We start from the raw sequence: 22145 nt of genomic DNA, 5'->3' as shown, positions 1-22145 counted from the left end.
CTTGTTTTGGGTTGCATATGCATAATTCTGTTAATTTTGTGAAACAAAGTTTATATTTCGCTTTTGATTAGTTTATCAGTTTTATGCAGTTTCATTCATTTAACTGTTAGTTCCATTCCTTTAACTGTTCACTGGAAAGAAAGTAATAATGTACTTTACAGTTTAGTAGACGTAACATTTTAGTTTTAAATACTCGGAAAAGGTCTAAGTACAGATACCTATTTTTCAATTTTCTAATTCATCAATCACCTAAAGTGATATACGGCATCATTTTGATCTTACAAGACACGGAGACGTCAATAAAAGAAGCAGTAATAGAGAGTGTATAATCCATAGCTAAAGTTACTTAAGGGACAATTTACATTGCTAAAGTACCATATGCTAATAGCATTGCCATAACGAGTTACACATAATTGACTGTAGAGAAAGTTTGATTTTAGTTCTGACAGATATAATAGATTAGAGTTAATAATAAACTTATTGCTTTTCCTTAACCTATTACATCCTCAGACTACTCACCACTTAACAAATGTTAGCCATATATATAGGTGGTAATTCAACGTACATTCAAAATGAATTTATTGCCTTCGAAAACAATTAAAAAAAAAAACCAATTCGTTAGCGTGGTTTACAGCCACAGAGGAATTTAGAATGTACATTAATATTTGATATTATAAAATTGAATCATTAAAGCAGAAATTCATCTTCATCTCTGTGAGGTAAACAGTTAATAAGTGAATGCATCTTTTTGTACGTGACTGTATATAATTGATAAAAGGAAACCTGATGAATAACAATATACAGTTATGATTATATATTAAACGATCATTTTTAGAAAACGTCTGGTTGTCATGAAAAACGATACAAAACACATGTTATGATAAATAAATTATACGTCATTGTGTACAATAACACCAACAGTAAGGTTCCAATAAATATTTGGGATAACAAATATCAGTATCAATAAACGGGCAACCAAAAGTTTCAAATCCTTAACATCATACACATTGAACATCGGTCTTTTTCATTTTCGATAACCTCACGGTAGGTATTGTGTCCGGCTGGAATCGTGTTTTTCGAGTGATTTGATCTGGTGTTGTCGAGTGTGACCACGTTTTTTTCGAGTGAATATGATCAAAAATGTAAACAAACAGACTTCTTTTTCTGGTTAGACGTAAAAAAAGATGTCAGACCCTTATATTTAATATCATTGAAGGTAAATTAGTATTTGTGATAAAAATTTATTAACAACCAAACATTATTTTGTTTTAAAAGTGTTAAATTTAGCCTTACAATGCTTTATTCCAAAATATAGATGAAAGCCATTTTTATAAAGTGTTGTTTTCATTTTTTTTTTAGATATTCAATTCAATTAAAATGTTATTGTAATGTTTTTGGGGGGTTGAGGCCTCTTTTAGTAGAATATTTGGGTTTATATTGAATTTTTCTAATTCTTTACTGCTTTTCCTTAGTTTTCTTGCTCCTATGTTTTTTCGTCATTGTACTCTATATATATCTATCAATCATAAACTAGTATTGACGGTTTAAACAAAGGTAATTGAAAACTGACATGAAATTAAAGAGATTATGAGTTCTTCTCCTCGGTTCTAAAGACCATTTTTAAAAAGGACCCAGTGATTTCTTATATATCCTAATACCTCAAGGTTATGGTAATATGTTTTCAGAACAGAAAGTTATCATTAAATCATCTCAGCCGGACACTATACCTACTGTGAACCTGAGAATCATATACATGTAAAACCAAAAGAAGTGAAAAAAACCAAATTTGTAACGTTCTAAAGGGTATTCGTCAATACAATACATTGCCACTGGACGTTAAGCAACCAACAATCAATCAATCAATCAATACAATACAATCAATGGAAAACATAAAATAACAAAAATATTAAAATATAAAGTATTATATGTTTTGATTTGCTTATAAAGAGGATGGTTTAAATTAGTAACTTTTATTCATTTTGCAATTTCAAAATTCGCCATTTTTTTTTAAAATGACCCATATATTGTTTAAAATATTTAGATTTTGTTTCCATCTGCATCTGGGTGAAGATGCGCAATTCATTTCAAGTAGGCGATAACGGTAGCCTTTTCTTCCATTCCTCTGCCCATATCGTAAACTTGGATATTTATGATGACTCGTTTCGAAGCTGAGACATTTTCACAGATGTGGTTATATTTTCTGAGTACGAAGTGAGATTAGATTTTTCACAAATTGAGCAACCCCGAAAGGCCCCGCATGATGCCGCTTCAGCAAGAAAAAGTCCCTACTTTCAAACAGTTAAACTCTATGAAAATTCAGGTTTTTACAAACATTTGATAACTCCAAAGTTTTTACATCTTTATTGTACAGTCTTCTGCTCTTCAAAACAGCACAAATCGTTAAGCTCGGTCAATTACTAAAAATAGCATCATATCCAATAGCATTGCATGCAGGCTTTTTTAAATTTCTATTTATAGTTGAGTACCTCACTCTGAGGCTCATTAGGGATACTGACCCATCTGGGCTTAAGTTGTCCTAGACATGATAAAGCAATGTGTTTTTTTTGGCAAGCGTGTTACCATAAATATAGGCAACAAGCGTGTTACCATAAATATAGGCAACAGTAGTTTACCGCTGTTCCAATCTAATAAATCGATAAAGAAGACAAACCAAGGCAAAACACCAAAATGGAGGAAATCGCATGAACTCCAGAAAGGAGCTAGTCTGGTTTAGTCGACAAGGCAAACGTCTCGTGCTGTGCATGCAGCATCGGCCATACGAATACACAAAAGGTTAACCGCAAATGAACTTGTGCAAACGGGAAACAGTCGTGTATGCATATAATGTAAAATAAAAGTGCACAGTAAACATAAACAGACTTTGTATAAATCTGATAAGATAAGCCGTTTTCTACTGATTTTATAGTTTGTTACTCCACTGTCCAAGATTAAGGGGAGAAAAGGGGGAGGGGGTGCCCACGAACATGTTTAAACCCGCCACATTTTGTGTGTGCCGGTTCCAAGTAAGAAAATTGCAATTCAGTGGTTGGCTTGTTGCTGTATATCATATTTTTTCGTTAATGTTTTGTCATAAATCAGGCCTCTAATTTTCTTGTTTGAATTGTTTTACAATTGTCATTTCGGGGCCTTTATAACTGGGTCTTGCACGTTGTTGAAGGCCGTACAGTGACTTATTGTTGTTAGTTTCTACGTCATGTGGTCTCTGGTGGACAGTTGACGCATTGGCAATCATACTACATCTAAGTTTTATTTAAAGCGTAAAATAATTTGCACAAAACATTATGCTATATATACGTTAATGACTCGCAAATAACCAAAAGATTAATATAATACATATCTCCAGGTAATCATTAGTTTTAAGTTTAACTTACATGGTGACTTTTGCTAGCCATTCCCCTTATATTTGTTGCAACAAAGGAATGCATACTTTCTTTATAATATATTTAAACCGCCAGCCAATACTTACGTCTTGTCCGTCAGAACGTTTCATTTTTTGTCCTTTCCATAGATGATGGAGTATATATCCATAACATATAACGATAGCTGTGAGTGGGAGGATAAAAGTTGTTAGTACCACTCCTAATGTTGTACCTTTATTCCACTCCTCCTCCATGGAAGGCCATTGAGGTCTACAATCCAATACCTCGGACTGATTTCCAGGTACAACATCATAATATAATAGGAATGGTAACGATATGCAGAGTGACGCTATATATCAAAATAAAATATCCTTTATCAACAAAACACCCATTATCAAGAAAACTACTCGTATCTAAATAGTTGTTTTTTAACAATTAAACAAAAAGTTTATTGCACAACTGCTTTTTACATATTATCCACATTACAGCGTTAGTTATTGTAAATAGATTCGTACAATATATAATTAATATGACCTCGCATATCAAATCCTATAGGTTTGCAGGACATTGCTCAAAACAAAAAATATACAGAATTTTATAATTTACTCTGGGTTTAAGTTCAAAGTGACACTGAACAGTAAATTTTACTTATTCTAGCATTCTAATACAGGTTTGGAGATTTCTAGTTGTAAGAGATCCGAACAAACAATTGTTAATAAATATTCAATCTTCGCCCTTAAACTAGAGAACGTAATGTTGTTTACTTACAGTTAACTATCCTGCCATAATTGGGCAGGTATACACATTTTACAAACATATTTCGTTTTTCTATAACAATTCTTTGTACACCTAATTTTCTATTACATGAATTGTGAAACGATAGTTTCGTTCAAGATTTAGATTTCCGCGTTGTCTTCCTGTAAAACTATTTCTTTGAATCCTTGTTTTATTGGCGTTTACACAATCTATCTTTATCTCGGAATTTGCTATTACGATATCCCATACATTTGGCACTACTTCATTTTCTGCCCTTTACAATTGATTGGATAATCCTGTAAACACTTGCCTGTCAAAATACCTTAAGCAAACAAACACTATAAATAATTACTTATCAATTCCTAGAGAAAAATAGGCTTAAACACTTACCTGTCAAAACTCCTAGCAGACAAAAGGCTTAAAACACTTACCTGTCAAAAATCCTAGCCGAACAAAAACTGTAAACACTAACCTGTCAAAACTCCTAGCCGACAAAAGGATTAAAACAATTACCTGTCAAAACTCCTAGTCGACAAAAGTCTTAAAACACTAACCTGTCAAAAATCCTAGCCGAACAAAAACTGTAAACACTTACCTGTCAAAACTCCTTGGCGAACAAAGGCTGAAAACACTTACCTGTCAAAGAGAGGCGAAAGATACCAAAGGGACGTTCAAACTCACAAGTCGAAAATAAACTGACAATGTCATGGCTAAAAAAGAAAAAGACCAACAGACAAACAATAGTACACAAAACACAACAAAGAAAACTAAAGACTGAGCAACACGAACCCCTGGGGGTGATCTCAGGTACCCCGGAAGGGTAAGCAGATCCTGCTCAACATGTGGCACCCGTCGTGTTGCTCTAGTTAGTACAAACACGGTAATAAGTCTAAATCGGTAAGTCACATTCGGGGAAAAGGAGACAGGGTTGTAGTTACGACATTTGGAACATATCCGCTATCATCTGTGAAAACTCCAAACCGAACAAAAGCTGTAAATACTTACCTGTCAAAACTCCAAGGCAAACCAAGGCCAATCAAGGCTGTAAATACTTACCTGCCAAAACTCCAAGGCAAACCAAGGCCAATCAAGGCTGTAAATACTTACCTGTCAAAACTCCAAGGCAAACCAAGGCCAATCAAGGCTGTAAACACTTACCTGTCAAAACTCCAAGGCAAACCAAGGCCAATCAAGGCTGTAAACACTTACCTGTCAAAACTCCAAGGCAAACCAAGGCCAATCAAGGCTGTAAACACTTATCTGTCAAAACTCCAAGGCAAACCAAGGCCAATCATGACTGTAAATACTTACCTGTCAAAAATTCTAAGGTCAATCAAGGCTGTAAATACTTACCTGTCAAAACTCCAAGGCCAATCAAGGCTGTAAATACTTACCTGTAAAAAACTCCAAGGCAAACCAAGGCCAATCAAGGCTGTAAACACTTATCTGTCAAAACTCCAAGGCAAACCAAGGCCAATCAAGACTGTAAAAACTTACCTGTCAAAACTCCAAGGCAAATCAAGGCCAATCAAGGCTGTAAATACTTACCTGTCAAAACTCCAAGGCCAATCAAGGCTGTAAACACTTACCTGTAAAAAACTCCAAGGCAAACCAAGGCCAATCAAGGCTGTAAACACTTATCTGTCAAAACTCCAAGGCAAACCAAGGCCAATCAAGGCTGTAAATACCTACCTGTCAAAACTCCAAGGCAAATCAAGGCCAATCAAGGCTGTAAATACTTACCTGTCAAAATTCTAAGGCCAATCAAGGCTGTAAATACTTACCTGTCAAAACTCCAAGGCCAATCAAGGCTGTAAATACTTACCTGTCAAAACTCCAAGGCCAATCAAGGCTGTTAACACTTATCTGTCAAAACTCCTAGGCAAACCAAGGCCAATCAAGGCTGTAAACACTTACCTGTCAAAACTCCAATGCAAACCAAGGCCAATCAAGGCTGTAAACACTTACCTGTCAACACTCCAAGACAAACCAAGGCCAATCAAGGCTGTTAACACTTATCTGTCAAAACTCCTAGGCAAACCAAGGCCAATCAAGGCTGTAAACACTTACCTGTCAAAACTCCAAGGCAAACCAAGGCCAATCAAGACTTTAAACACTTACCTGTCCAAATTCCAAGGCGAACAAAGGCTGTAAACCCTTAACTGTGAAAAACTTTTTTTAGCCTTACAAAGGCTGGAAACACTCACCTGCCAACACTTCTAGGCAAACATAGGCTGTAAACACTCATATGTCCAAACTCCAAGACTAACAAAGGCTATAAACACTTACCTGTTAAACGTCTCTGTGAGCAAATGAAATAAACACTTACCTTCCGAACGCCTAGACTAATGAATAGATATAAGAAGATGTGGTATGAGTGCCAATGAGACAACTCTCCATCCAAGTTCAATTTGTAAAGGAAACCATTATAGGACAAAGTACGGCCTTCAACACGGAGCCTTGGCTCACACCGAACAAGCTATAAAGGGCCCCAAAAATGACTAGTGTAAAACAATTCAAACAGGAAAACAAACGGTCTAATCTATATAAAAAACGAGAAACGAGAAACACTTATGAGCCACATCAACAAACGACAACCACTAAACATCAGGTTCCTGACTTAGGACAGGTACAAAAATGCTAACAAAGGCTGGAAACACTCACCTGCCAACACTTCTAGGCAAAAATAGGCTGTAAACACTCATCTGTCCAAAATCCAAGACTAACAAAGGCTATAAACACTGACCTGCCCAAAACGTCCATGTAAGCAAAAATTGAAAACACTTACCTCTCAAAATTCCTAGACTAACAAAGGATATAAACACTTACTTGTCTAAACTACCATGTAAGCAAATGCTGTAAACGCTTACCTGTCCAAACTACCATGTAAGCAAATGCTGTAAACGCTTACCTGTCCAAACTCCAATGCAAACCAAGGCCAATCAAGGCTGTAAACACTTACCTGTCAACACTCCAAGACAAACCAAGGCCAATCAAGGCTGTTAACACTTATCTGTCAAAACTCCTAGGCAAACCAAGGCCAATCAAGGCTGTAAACACTTACCTGTCAAAACTCCAAGGCAAACCAAGGCCAATCAAGGCTGTAAACACTTACCTGTCAACACTCCAAGACAAACCAAGGCCAATCAAGGCTGTTAACACTTATCTGTCAAAACTCCTAGGCAAACCAAGGCCAATCAAGGCTGTAAACACTTACCTGTCAAAACTCCAAGGCAAACCAAGGCCAATCAAGACTTTAAACACTTACCTGTCCAAATTCCAAGGCGAACAAAGGCTGTAAACCCTTAACTGTGAAAAACTTTTTTTAGCCTTACAAAGGCTGGAAACACTCACCTGCCAACACTTCTAGGCAAACATAGGCTGTAAACACTCATATGTCCAAACTCCAAGACTAACAAAGGCTATAAACACTTACCTGTTAAACGTCTCTGTGAGCAAATGAAATAAACACTTACCTTCCGAACGCCTAGACTAATGAATAGATATAAGAAGATGTGGTATGAGTGCCAATGAGACAACTCTCCATCCAAGTTCAATTTGTAAAGGAAACCATTATAGGACAAAGTACGGCCTTCAACACGGAGCCTTGGCTCACACCGAACAAGCTATAAAGGGCCCCAAAAATGACTAGTGTAAAACAATTCAAACAGGAAAACAAACGGTCTAATCTATATAAAAAACGAGAAACGAGAAACACTTATGAGCCACATCAACAAACGACAACCACTAAACATCAGGTTCCTGACTTAGGACAGGTACAAAAATGCTAACAAAGGCTGGAAACACTCACCTGCCAACACTTCTAGGCAAAAATAGGCTGTAAACACTCATCTGTCCAAAATCCAAGACTAACAAAGGCTATAAACACTGACCTGCCCAAAACGTCCATGTAAGCAAAAATTGAAAACACTTACCTCTCAAAATTCCTAGACTAACAAAGGATATAAACACTTACTTGTCTAAACTACCATGTAAGCAAATGCTGTAAACGCTTACCTGTCCAAACTACCATGTAAGCAAATGCTGTAAACGCTTACCTGTCCAAACTCCTAGACAAACAAAGGATGAAGCGCGTGTTGACCTCCAGTTCATTGACTGTATAGGGTTAACTATTGCATGATATCTATCTATCGTCATGGCGGACAATGTTAAACATGTAGCGTGTAAAGTCACCTGTAAAATTCATTGTTAAAAATAATTCAGATACTCCCGGTGCTTTATATTTTTCGAAGTTATTTTTTATTTATAACTTTTTTTATACAAAATGTTAAATACGTTTATTACAAGGATCCTTCAGCGGGATCAACCGATTTCAGTCTTGTTCATTTCCTATTTCATGCTGTGGTGTATCAAACAATTGAAAGTACAATTATACGTTTCTTGTGAGGATCGAAGTGATCGATCACAAAAAGTATCTGACAGAGATACAGGTCTTGAATCAATCCAAGGGAACTTGACCATGTAAAAAAGGGGGAGGAGCTGTTTTACCAAATGTGTTTTTTTTTATTATATTGAACGCTTTCATCAACACTCCTGGTCATTTCAATTTAAACAACCCCAGTAACATCAATCAAATCAGCAATATGGTGTACTAATTTTTGAACCTTTTGTTTGCGGTATACCATCTTTTCCGCAAGTTTATTGTTTTCTGTTTGGTATTAAATTAATAGTTAAGATCCATTTTGTTACATCTGGTGATCCGTTTATTTGGCAATCGCCAATGGCAATCAGCAGGGTTTAAGAACATCCGTTGTTCGACCTGCTAGTCAAATGCGTTTTGTTAAAATATACTTTTTCACTCTTTTGGTCTTTTGGAAAATGTTGTTTGTGCTGTATTTAGACCCCTCTACTAAGAAATTTGTTTTGCATGCACACGTATAAAAATTGCGGTTTTTATCCAACGCAATCATAGGTTTGAACGTTGTTTTCAATTTAGACTTGTGTGTATATATATATATATATATATATATATATATATATATATATATATATATATATATATATATATAACACTTTAGAAAAGTATGCATCCACACATAAAAAAGATCGAATATTAGGTGCTCGGGATGGTAATTAATTAAATTAATTTATCATACAGTATTTTTAACAGCGCATTATATAATATGAAAAGTGTTCTTAGTGCTTTACAACATAATACTATTTTACAGATACAAAAAAAGAAAACAGCACTTTATAAATTTCATGCGTCCGAAGCGCTTTTCTTTATCGGAAACGCTCAAAGCAGAATATTTGAAAGACAAGGATGTATAAGAACATGATCATTGGTCATATGATTATGAATTCAATCAGTAGCTATTCATATCTGGCGAGATACTAGTCTGTATTTGGTGAAAATGTTTTCTACCATATTTTATATGTGTGACTAGAAATAAAGTTGAATTATCTGAACAAAAGAACTGTCATATGCATGTGTAGTTGTGGACAAAATGTAAGAGAAGGACAGTGATGCCTTTGGTAAAATAATACGAATGGCTATGCATCGTAATACTGAGCAAAACAATTAGCTATGATAAAAATATCTTCATCGGTATTGACACACGCAGTAACGACATTTATAATAACTTGATTACGGGCGTAGGAGGAAATTAAATTTCAAGTCGAACGTTTCGTGTCATTCACTTACTATTATTGAGTTAAATGTAGAGTAAGAAAGGGTTAATGAAAATTACAGAGCAAATATTTTTTGAATATTTGTTTCATTTTGAATAAGTTAATTAGAACGAAATATTACCATGTTAAGTTTGATATTTATACAACTTGCCCAGAGAACTATTCCAATATTCTGCTACAATAGTTATCAATTATCGTAGGGAATTTTGATTTATGCGCATTTAATTTATTTACTATATATGGAATTTGATTAAATTCCTGTATTAAATTAATGTTTCATTCAAAGTGGAGTACTCCGAAACAGGTTTTATAAACACTGTGTTCGATAATGAAGGTTTGATTATACGGTTTCCAAACACACACCATATTGGTAATAAATAAAATTCTTATTTCTAATAACTGCAAATAATAATCAGGAAGTAAACACTGTCAAAATAACGAGAACAGGTGCGTTGGCAGGTTAAGCGTTTCATGTTATGTATGCATCACCCGCCATGCAAATCCACACACAGTAAAAAAAGTCACAATAGGGAATAGCACGCGATCTGTAAAATTTCAGATAAGCAATTATTTAGCAACAAATGTGTTCTTGATTGTGATAGCATAAAAAGAACGAAAAAGTACTGTCCCGAATGTTCACTTTCAAATTTCATAATGCGAACTATACTCCTCGATCATGACATCACCGAATGCGCCTTAACATAGAATATTTACATGCAATATGTAACAAGTGCCACAAGTGGGTTTTGATTTTATTTAATGTATCACAGAATGACATAAAATAAAGGTTTTCGCATATACAGCTTCGTCTGCATTTTGTAATTGACAATGAGAGTCGGTTGAAAACCAAACTGTACAAAAAAGGAATATTATTTCAATTTTCCCATTGTGAACTTTACATTCCTGTGTAACAACATTGCAGCAGCGCCTGCATATGGGGTTTATCTCCCAAATTGTGTTTTCTTGATGACGGATTATAATCACAATGAACATATTGCATCAAGGTCTTTAAGTGGTAAAAATGAAGGCATCTCATCAAAAGGTTTACGGACGGCATCAAGATTTGATTGAGCATTATAGAATATCTGTTTTACAGGCAGATGACCACGGATATATTCAAGTTGTCGTAACCAAAATACGATCCTCTTTTTTCGATTTCGACATTACCGAATGCGAATGAGAACATGACGGATGCCAAATATGGGACAGGAACTTCAAAGACTTTCAAAGCACGTGATTTAAGTTTTGGTTACCGTTGCGAGTTTTTTGTGTAATGTTTTTTTTATTTATTGTTGTTTTTTTTTCAAAACAATCCAATGTCTTTACAGGAAAAAATAACTTGTGCTAACTACAGTAATAATATATAACGTATATATATAGCATTTGTACTTTTAAAAATAAAATGTTTAACATATAGCAGTATATAAACTAAGAGAACCTACGTAAAAAGCGATAAAAAGTAAAATAACAAAAATACCGAACTCCAAGGAATATTCAAACGGAAAGTCCCTTATAAAAAACGGAAAAATCAAAAGCTGAAACACATCAAACGAATGGAAATCAACTGTCATATTCCTGAATTGGTACAGGCATTTCCTTATGTAGAAAAAAGTGGATTAAACCTGGTTTAATAGCTAGCTAAACCTCTCACTTGTATGACAGTCAGATAAAATTCCATTATATTGACAACAATGTGTGAACAAAACAAACAGATATAATAGGTAAAAATGACAAAAATAGGAGTACAGCAGTCAACATTGTGTTATAATCTTAATCACTATAAAAACAAACAAATATGTCAACAAAGAACAATAAAATGGCATATAGACATAGCATAAGCAAAACTGAAAGACAAGAATACAAAAATGACCACAGCACAACAACACAATGGCAGGATAAAAATGGAATTGGTTCACTTTAAATTACATTTTTTTTAAAAACCTGTACATATTATTTGTTAAAAAAATATGATTTTATATTATTACTAATATAAAAATGTATTTTCCTTTTTTTAATGGTATTAGATTCATATTGAGATATTAAAACTCGACTACAAACTGAAAATGCCATGGAAAAAAAAATTCAAAAGAAAAACAACACTATACAAAACACAACATAGAAAAACTAAAGACTGAACAACATGAATTGGTCCCCATTAAAATCGAGGATGATCTCAGGTGCTCTGGAAGGTTATCAGATCCTGCTCCACATGTGGCACCCGTCACATGTATCATGTAAGTACAAATTCGGTGATATATCTAATTCGGTGAAGTCACATTCGAGGAATAAAGACGGAATTATGGTAACGCCAATTGGAACATATCTCTTGTCATCTGTGAAAAGGATATTCCATAACGGTCAACAAAAGTTATCACTTGAAACCATTGGTTCAATTACTTCATTGTAAGTGTTAACCCTCTATCAAGGAAATTATGAAATGCAAGCTCTGGGACATCTTTTAAACTGTGAGCTATATAATCTACATACAGGCGCAGCCGGAATGTTGCTACATATAAATCGAAAGTTCACAATTGGTGAAAACATCATTTTGGTCGTAAATTTTAGTTTTCAACCGAATCTCATTGTCAATTTTTAGATGTATATCAAGATATGAGGCAGAGTTAACTTTTCAACTGATTTTCTCTGGAATTTTTATGTAACATTTACAATCATTTGTTTGAATGCAGGTACGCTTAGCTAAGTTAAAATGTATGTAGGATGTCATAAAATTCACAAACACCACACAATAACGTATACTCCGTTAATATCCGCTAACCGGTTTTGAAAGTTTCAACTTGAAAAAAAAGGTCTTATCTAAAACACCAGGATGTTTTTTTCTTCTCTCGACCAAACGTAAATATTATTTGATCACGCTTGCTTAGTTTGCAATTTTCGATTTGATAAAAATTCACTAATCCGGGCCCGGTCAGAAAGAACACACAAGAAAGAAAAAAGTAGTACATATTTCAAACAAAATAGTTCCTATGCATAGCTGTAACTTTGTCAATAAGTAAAATATTTGGGTAATTTTGCTATCAAATGAAAGCTTAAGGATTTGGGATCACTGTTGAACGTTTCTTTTGATAATAAAAAAATAAATATGAAATTATAATACGAGGGCACATTTGCCCTGTTGTTCAGATCGGAAATACCTGTTTTTTGTACTACCAAACTTCCGGCAACCAGTGCGCTCTAATATGCAATTATAGGTACGTTGAATTTTTCAGCACAAGTCGGGATAAGGTAACGTTTTGACATGAAATAACTGTCACTTTATTTGAAATTAAGACAAAGTAGCCATTAATGCTTTAAATTGCAGAATTTAACATAGAAAGTCAATGGAGCTATGCATTAGTGGGTTTATTCCTAAAATGCAACCGTTGGTTGTGGCATGTCAACCATGCACATTTTAACTAAAAACTATATTATAATTCATAACAGTGTTATGTCTGACAAAGTCGCGTGGACCAAAGCGTTTGAAACGAATTCAGTTAATGACTATTTATTTGCAGTTTCACAATTTTTATGGTCTGTTCAAATGCCGTCACTACCAGCGACCAAAGAAGATATCGAGCTCTACTATAAGACTATTATAGATGCTGTTCAAAAAGCAGACAAGGAAACACTCCCAAATAAACAATTTGTGAAACATATAAAGCCGTATTGGACGAAAGTCGTAGATTTAACACACAAAACAATGTTAAATAAGCACAGTTTATGGATACTAAACGGGAAAGTTCACGATAGAAGCGATCAAGTCTTTGCTGACTATAAACATGCAAAACGGACTTCCAGAAATGAATTGGATAAAGCTTACAACGAACATATTATGAACATTGCGAACAGAATGGAAGAGTCTATCGACTACGATGAAAGATATGTATGGTCGGTCTTAAAAAGCAGACGTAAACAGAAAACTTTTTGTCGCGAACTAATTTAAATGGAATAACTCATACTAACGAAAGTGAAATATGCGAAGCATGGGCGGACCATTTTAAATCCATTTTTCAGTTTGATAGCAAGTTAACTAATTCAACAAACATAAATTTTGTAAAACATGAAGCGAATAAATTACGGAAAACCCAAAGGGAAACTAACGCTCCAATCATTCCATTTGAGTTTGAAGAAATTTTAACATTTGTAAGAATTTATGTAATAACAAATCTACAGGTTTAGACAACGTTTTATATGAGCATGTAAAATATGGTGGTAAAACATTGCAGAAACACTTGTGTAATCTATTCAACCTAATAACACAAACACGTTATACTCCTCTAGATTGGAAAACTAGTGTAATTATACCGTGATTCAAAGGTGGAAATAAAAACAAAACTGATCCTAATTCGTACCGCTGTATATCGTTAACAAGCTGTATCGCCAAGATATTCGAAAAGTCTCTGTATCCTCGATTCGACTCCTTACACACAAAATTTCCACATCAATCTATGATGGCATATCAAAAGGAATTATCAAGTATTCACGCTTCATTTAATTTACAAGAACCGATTCGTCATTATATCGAACGTAATGTTCAGTGACGTAATTGGTGTGCTGTTAGATAGCACGAAAGCTTTTGACACCGTATGGCATGATGCATTGTTATATAAACTGCTTAGATATGGAGTTCCCGGTGATTTATGGCTGCTTGGAGATGAAATATACAATGACATGCGCAGTTGTGTTTTATTCAATGGTAGACTATCTCGTTGGTTTGAACTAAAACGCGGCGTTCGCCAAGATGGCGTCTTATCGGCTCTGTTATATATAGTGTATATAAACGATCTTTTATGTGACTAAGATTATAACACAATGTTGACTGCTGTATCCCTATTTTTGACATTTTTACCTATTATGTCTGTTTGTTTTGCACACACATCGTTGTCAATATAATGGAATTTTATGCGACTGTCATACAAGTGAGAGGCTTAGGAAGCTATAAAACCAGGTTTAATCCACTTTTTTTCTACATAAGGAAATGCCTGTACCAAATCAGGAATATGACAGTTGTTATCCATTCGTTGATGTGTTTGAGCTTTTGATTTTGCCATTTGATTACGGACTTTCCGTTTTGAGTTTTCCTCGGAGTTCGGTATTTTTGTTATTTTACTTTTTATGTGACGTTGAAGATTCTAAATGGGGATGCGTTCTTCTAGATATCAGTGTAAGTAGCTCTGTTCAAGCCGACGACATTGCTTTACTCTCAACAACAGAAAAAGGAATGCAACATCTTATTAACATTTGTCAGACATATAGCGATAGTTGGGCATTCAAGTTTTCTCCGACCAAAAGCAACGTCTTACATTATTCAAAGAAGAACACGAATGTTTCAAGCAACATAACTTTTTATGATGTCATCATACCACTCGTGTCGGTATTCTTCTGAACTGTAAAGTTTGATCAATGGACCAGACATTGAATGCGTGCAGAGTGTTGAGAGCAACTGCTCTTTCAGTACTAAATTCTGGAATTCATCCATCAATTTAAAACCCTTTGACTAGTTCCAAGATAATACTTCAAATATTTTACAGCAAAGCCCTATATGGTTGTGAGTTATGGAACAATTCGACTCCAACAGAACTTACGATGTTAGAAAGATCTCACAAATTTGTGTGTAAAATCATCCTAGGACTTCCGAAACGAACCTGTTCTGACAAATGTATGGTTTTCAATTGAAAACATTATCAACAGATGTAAACTTTAAGTTTTTGGTAGACTATGTAGGTTGAAGTCTTTTGCGTTACCAAAACGAATAATGATAAGCAGACTAATGGAATTCAAACATTCCAGAACGACTTGGTTTTATACCTGACATTTATAAAGCAGCCGAAAAATATAATATTACAGATTATATTGTGAATTTTGCAAATACTGGTTCTTTTCCATCAAACAAACTTTGGTCAGTTATTGTAAACCGGAAAATAAAAGCAACTGAAAAACATGGTGGTTATACCGAATTTCTTGCGATAATGATTTTTATATGTTTAGACATATTCATTCTGCAATCAAACCGCATACAGCATGGACAATTGCTAAACAGTTTCCCGAACTTCGTGCCTCTGCCAAGTATGTTCTGTAGTACGTTATGAAGATGAACATTTACTTTGTAACAAATGTGGCAAGTTCTTCTTGAATATTGTTGAACATTTACTGGTATAAGGGATTTTATACAAGACAAAAGAGATGATCTATGGCAGGACATAATTAATGTTAATCCCATTCAGTTCAGTGTTTTTATGGACAGTCTTTTGGCACGTGAATTCACAACGACAATTCTCTAACGCAATACGTCATATGAATTAAGAAATGACGAATTGACTTTTTTCTGAAGGATTTGTGTTCGTCATGTGGAAAAAATCTGCCAAGGTTTCCACAATCGATAGAATATGCGTCCGTTATCGCCATTATTGACAGTGCTCATGTTTTCTCTTCATTAACTTGAAACAGTAACTTAAATTCTTTGTTTTTTTAATTTTATGATTTATATATTTCGTGTACACCAATTCTCTATCATAGAGGAATTATAGTAATATATATATATATATACGTATATTATAATTCATAACAGCACTGGTATAAATTGACCACTATAATTTCATCATATGAGGAAAGATAAAAAAAAATAAAACAAAAAAACTACATTAACATTAACAAGCATTAAGTGTACGATAAGATCAGATGTCCATATTTGGAGATGGATTGTTCCACCGAAACAGGTGTGTAGCGACAGAAGAAACATTGCCTACTATTGAATGAAAGGAAAACAAGATTTTAGCAATTGTTCGTATTTAACAATAGTTTTGTGTATAATATCTAGTTAACCATTTTAAAAAGTTTGAGTCGATTTGATTTGAATTGCGATCAATAAATATCATTCAATGTTCATATCGCTATTACGGTTGTAATTTCTAAGATTCCTTTGTGTATAATCTATTAATAACTTGAAGCTGTTTTTGTTTAAATTTGTTTTCAAGCCTTCTCTTTATATTTTAATGCATTTGTAGTAATAACCCAAGGCATTTTATCCCTTTCATCTATGTAATTTTAATACCAGCAAAAAAAGTTCACCAACCATTAATTTCTATTTTTGCAAAGAACAGAAATTAATGTCTGTACAGTTGAGTAAATGACTAGATAGTAAAGAACGCCTATTGTTCTAGTTTTGTCAATATGCAAGAATTTTCCTTTCCAATTTTTTATCGGAAGTATAGAAGTATTTATTTTCTTTCGGATACAATTATATTATTAATTAATTCATTTGGATTGCGGATGCTTATCGATACAACATTTTACCAATACATGATCTTCAAAAGTGTCTTACTGTCTTAAGAGCTATATATACATTGACTTACAATAAACTCATCATAGGTACCAGGCTTAAAATCATTTTCATTTCTAATGTAATATGACCCTCTTCTTTCGTTTTGGTTAGAATTATTCGTTTCAGAATCTGAAGAGGACTATGGGTAATTTCATTGATTGTATCACAAAATGAAAATGACTCTTCATTGGTTGAGTTTCCATTGTTTGGGGTAATTGTAACCAACCACTACTCTTTGGTGTACGCTTTGGAAAATACTCCCCAAAATGCCTTAGATTCTGAAAATGCGAATTACAATAGAAAATTTGGTGCACCTGATTGACATCACAATTAAAATTGCAACGACTGTGTTAGTGTTTCTCGCAATATAGATAAATAATATCATCCTTAACGTAGTTTACATGTATCTGTTTACGTTTTTAACAGTGAAATGGGGGGTTTCTTTAACGTTTCTGCTACATCAAATCAAATTACTGCCTTTGGAACTTGTCTTATTGGTCCGCTTCGAAGTACAAACCTTTTACATTTTCCTATTAGAATTGAAATTACTCAATCGTACCATGCTCTATACTCCTTTCAACTAAGATAGACATTATTATTGTCAACATTTTACACCTTGCTCACACTCGGTATAAAGATATTGACAAATATAATGCCTAGCTATGTTAAAATGAACAAAGAGTGTGGCATGAACGAATTATGTCTTAATTTGTCATTTTCAAATATAAGTAGGTAATTTTTAATTCTCAAAGTGTAATTTGCAATTCTTGTGTGATTTTAAGTTTTTTAATCTCAGTGTGTTTTTTATCCTTGCCCTATGTGCCTTTGGACATAATAAGGACTAGGTAGGTAGGTAGATGTTTTTTAATCAATCACAGCGTTTAATTGTTTGTTTTTAATAACATCTTGTACTTTTTCTTTCGAAAAATGGATAAAATATAGTTTTGACGAGAATAGACTGCCATAGACAAGCTACAAAACAATGACATGGTGGAAAAGTGGGAAATGGTTCCCTTTTTTCCATTCATGTATCTTATATTATGTATATTTTATTCTTACTTTGTAGTATACTTACATAAATCATATATGTAGAAAATTTACAGATGATACTCCCTAGAATCCATGTGGGGATCACGACATGAATCAGAGTGACTGGAACAACAATTATGATAAACATCAAGTCAGCAAAGGCAAGATTTGTGACGTAAACATTTGTAACAGACCGCTCTCCATATCTAAATAGGATGTAAATAACTAAACCATTGCCTATTACACCTGTTAGAATTATGAGACTCCACACAATGCTGATGATAAAAACGGCTGGGGGCGGAGGCTGGTCTGATTCTGTTAAGTTGGAATCACCTGGAGTCTCTGTGATGTAGGCCAGTGTAGTGATGTTGTACATTAAATCATACATTTTATTTAATCCTGGTCGCCTACAACAAAAGTGTAGAAAATATATGAATACTGAAATTTGACGATAAATCACCTTCTATTTCCTTACCGAATAATTTTAAGTTTTGTCACACACACACACACAAAAAACAACTCCAGAGATCTTGTGATTTCATTTTTTAAATAGGCTTGTTAAAGGCTTGTTAAAATATAAAAGCCGTTTTATGTAGAAAAATGGTCGTTTGTGGCAGTTGTCCTTTATAAACTAACACTGCAGCATTTAAGAATCAGTGTTGATAGAAAAAACATTTGTAAGAATAATGATATAATGATATATCGATAATTATATAATGTTAAACCTGTATAAAATTCTCATATATCGATAAAGATCTAAATTAATAATCAAGAAAGAATCATCATATAACTCAATACCCATCTAATATTTACCAGCATAGAATTATCTTGATCAATACTGATCAAATAGTAGACCTGGAAAGAACCGTTGTATCGATACTTATCTTATATATCATAGACCAGCATGTAATCTGCATAAACCGATCCAATAGTTAACCCGTAAAGAATCGTCTTATTGATACCAATTTAATAGTAAACCAGCATGATATCGATATGATATACCGATCTAAATGTTGAATCATAATATATCAATTCCGATTAATAAAGACGGGTAAATATTTCATCCTAATAAATTTTAGTTCTTTTCGTATTCGCCTTTTGAGCGGTTAATTTGAGAAGGCATATTTCTTGTTGGAAAACAATTCTGTGTAGAATACTTGATCAATATAGAACCTTCATATTTCGATCTACTAGTAAATTCCTTTTTCAAAACTTGTTTTTATCGTTTGCCCCTTCAAGTCCCACAATTGTAGCAAGTATGTATCTTGCTGAAAGAACAGTTTGCAAAGTATATTAAAGCCATGTAATAAAATAGAATACAGATTTCTTCAAATTGTCATTGCAACCATAGGCGAACACATTTCGTATAAAAGTCCTGTTGACAATGTAAATGTTGACAATTATAACGCTGCCAATTGAATTATGTATGAGGGAAGCTGCACACAAACGACCAGGACGTTAAGCATCGAAGATTGAAATTATGAAACATATGTTTGCAGATGAGAATTTAATCGCAATAGGATACTGCATAAATTAATTACAACCAAACCTTTTATTTTTGCAAATGCAAGTTTAGAAAGTAGGGTTTCTCAATTTCGTCTTTTCCTAGATCATCGGTCTGAAAACTATGTGAGTGGAAATAAGCTATAAGTTTGAGTTGATCTATATAAAGATATATAAAGGGATTGTAACAGGGATAATAGGGTTTATTTTATAACATAAGCTTTTGACCTATGATCGGGTTAACTAAGCATTACAAAGACACTTCAATAGGTTTAAATACGATCTATTAATGGGCAGGTATTATCCTTGATTAAGTTTCACCAGGTTAATCAGTCAACAAAGGATTAGTTATTGCATCTGCTTTTGTCGTGATTAAAGTTGTTTTCATCATGAAATGCAATGAAAAGGGATTCAAGTTTGTATTCACTCAACATGGAAGCCATGCGATTTCATGTTATCCAATTCTATCTTTGATGACGAATATGGTACGAAATGGAATACATATAACATGGTACGAAATGGCATTCATATAAGTCTTCCTTTTGGTACGTCATGTCCTACGATTAAGTCTTCCGTATGGTAAGAAATGGAATACATATAAGTCTTCCATATGAAACGGGTTTAGGTATGGTACTGAAAGGTTTTAGCTCTTATTACAATCATTGTAAACAAAAACTCTTTTTAGCATTTAGAGAAACTAAAATTCGCAACCAGAGAAAAAAATATATTCCAACATTTCAGAGGGTATCTCATGTTTTATACATATTTTCGCGACATTCGCGAGTAGCAAAATACCGCGAATATAAATCGTCGCAAATTTATTAATCTTTTATCTTCCCTTATATAAATACGTCAAGAAAATAAGAAAATCGTAAAAAATACGTCGCCGCGTAGTCGGCTACGAAGGGCTACACGCAAAATAAAGTATCAATGAAAATAAGTTGGTTTATAGTATACACCAGAGACCAAATGACATAGATATTAACAATGAACAAAACCAATATCGCTTAACAACTTATAAAAGACCCCGACATGACAAAATGTAAAAAAATTCAAACGGAAAAAACCAACGGCCTAATTTACATGTGTAAATATGATATTCAGCAACAAACAACAAACACTGAATTACAGGATCTTGATTTGGGACAGCCACATACATAATGTGGCTATTGGGTTAAACATGCTTGCGGCCACCCAATCCTCTCCTAGCCATGGAAATTAAGGCAACAGTAGTTTACTGATCGATGTCCGATGTTCTTATCTCGTAAATCGATAATATCCTTAATTTCAAGTTCACTGGAATATATGAAATGTAAGCACTCATTAAAATGTGGGTTATTGTTTGACAGATGACGACGGATATGTTCCAATTGTCGTCACTACACGACGGGTGCCACATGTAGAGCAGGATCTGCTTACCCTTCCGGAGCAACAGAGATCACCCCGAGTTTTTGGTGGGGTTTGTGTTGCTCAGTCTTTAGTTTTCAATGTTGTGTTTTGTGTACTGTTGTTTTTCTGTTTGTCTTTTTCTTCTTTATCCATGGCGTTGTCGGCTTATTTTAAACTTATGAGTTTGAATGTCCCTCTGTTATCTTTCAACTCTCTTATATTGAGTGACATTATATCATTAATATATCTGAACGTAAAATAAAGACTTTTGCAAGATGTTTTTTAAATTTAACAGCCCAACATAAGAACAAACTATAAAAATCAGTTGAAAAGGGTTGTATGAGTTTGTAATTAGTTGTTATTGGCTTTGAACTAGCTGTCAGTAAATTTGAGTACTCTCAGATCTGTACATAGTTTCTTTTTTGTTGTGGGGATGTATAAATACCCTGCTACGTCAGGTCTGTGTTTTTGTTAGATATTTTCTGCTTTGTATCGATCTGATGAATTAAGCACTTTTTGAACTGATTTTATAGTTTGTTCTTATTTTGTACTGTTATACTACTGTCCCAGGTTAGGGGGAAGGTTAGGCGCCAACAAACTAGTTTAACCCAGCCACATTCTATATGTGCCTGTTCCAAGTCAGTAGCCTGTAATTCAGTGCTTGTCGTTTGTTGCTGTATATCATATTTGTTTTTCGTTCATTGTTTTGTACATAAATCAGGCCGTTAGTTTTCTTGTATGAATTGTTTTACATTTGTCATTTCGGGGCCTTTCATAGCGGACTATGGGGTACGTGTTTTGCTCATTGTTGAAGGCCGTACGGTGACCTTTAGTTGTAAACTTCTATTTCATTTGGTATCTGTCTTATTGTCAATCATACCACATCTTCTTATTTTTACATTAACTCAACAGATCGATACAAAGCAAAAAAACAACTCACAAAAACAATAAATACACAAAGTACCGATCTGAGATTACTCGCAGTTACTGAAAGCTAGTTCAAAGCCAATAAAGATTTATAAATAAATCATGCATTCAAGATAAAATATCAATCAGTACACATCCATGTATTAAGTGTAAAGACGTCCTTAACAGTCTAGGAAAAACATGACCTTGGG

The 22145-nt window shown here is 34.0% G+C and overlaps 1 protein-coding gene across 2 annotated transcripts in view; it reads right to left on the bottom strand.

The window, feature by feature from the left end:
• Positions 1–22145, bottom strand: part of LOC127731107 (galanin receptor type 1-like) — a 46247-nt gene that overhangs the window by 4689 nt on the left and 19413 nt on the right. For both annotated transcript variants that reach the window (XR_007995494.1, XM_052239975.1), the window contains exons 2-4: positions 18182–18542; positions 8195–8330; positions 3488–3729 (exon numbers count right to left, since the gene is read on the bottom strand). Coding sequence is in view for 1 of the 2 variants with exons in the window: in XM_052239975.1 (XP_052095935.1) it covers positions 3488–3729; positions 8195–8330; positions 18182–18523 (720 nt within the window). In the remaining variant the exon portion in view is untranslated. The remainder of the gene's footprint in view (positions 1–3487; positions 3730–8194; positions 8331–18181; positions 18543–22145) is intronic.

This window comes from Mytilus californianus, unplaced genomic scaffold, assembly GCF_021869535.1.
Source record: "Mytilus californianus isolate M0D057914Y unplaced genomic scaffold, xbMytCali1.0.p SCAF_2, whole genome shotgun sequence".
Taxonomy (NCBI): Eukaryota; Metazoa; Mollusca; class Bivalvia; order Mytilida; family Mytilidae; genus Mytilus; species Mytilus californianus.
The sequence above is the reverse complement of the archived record's forward strand: the minus strand, read 5'-3'. Positions and strand labels throughout refer to the sequence as shown.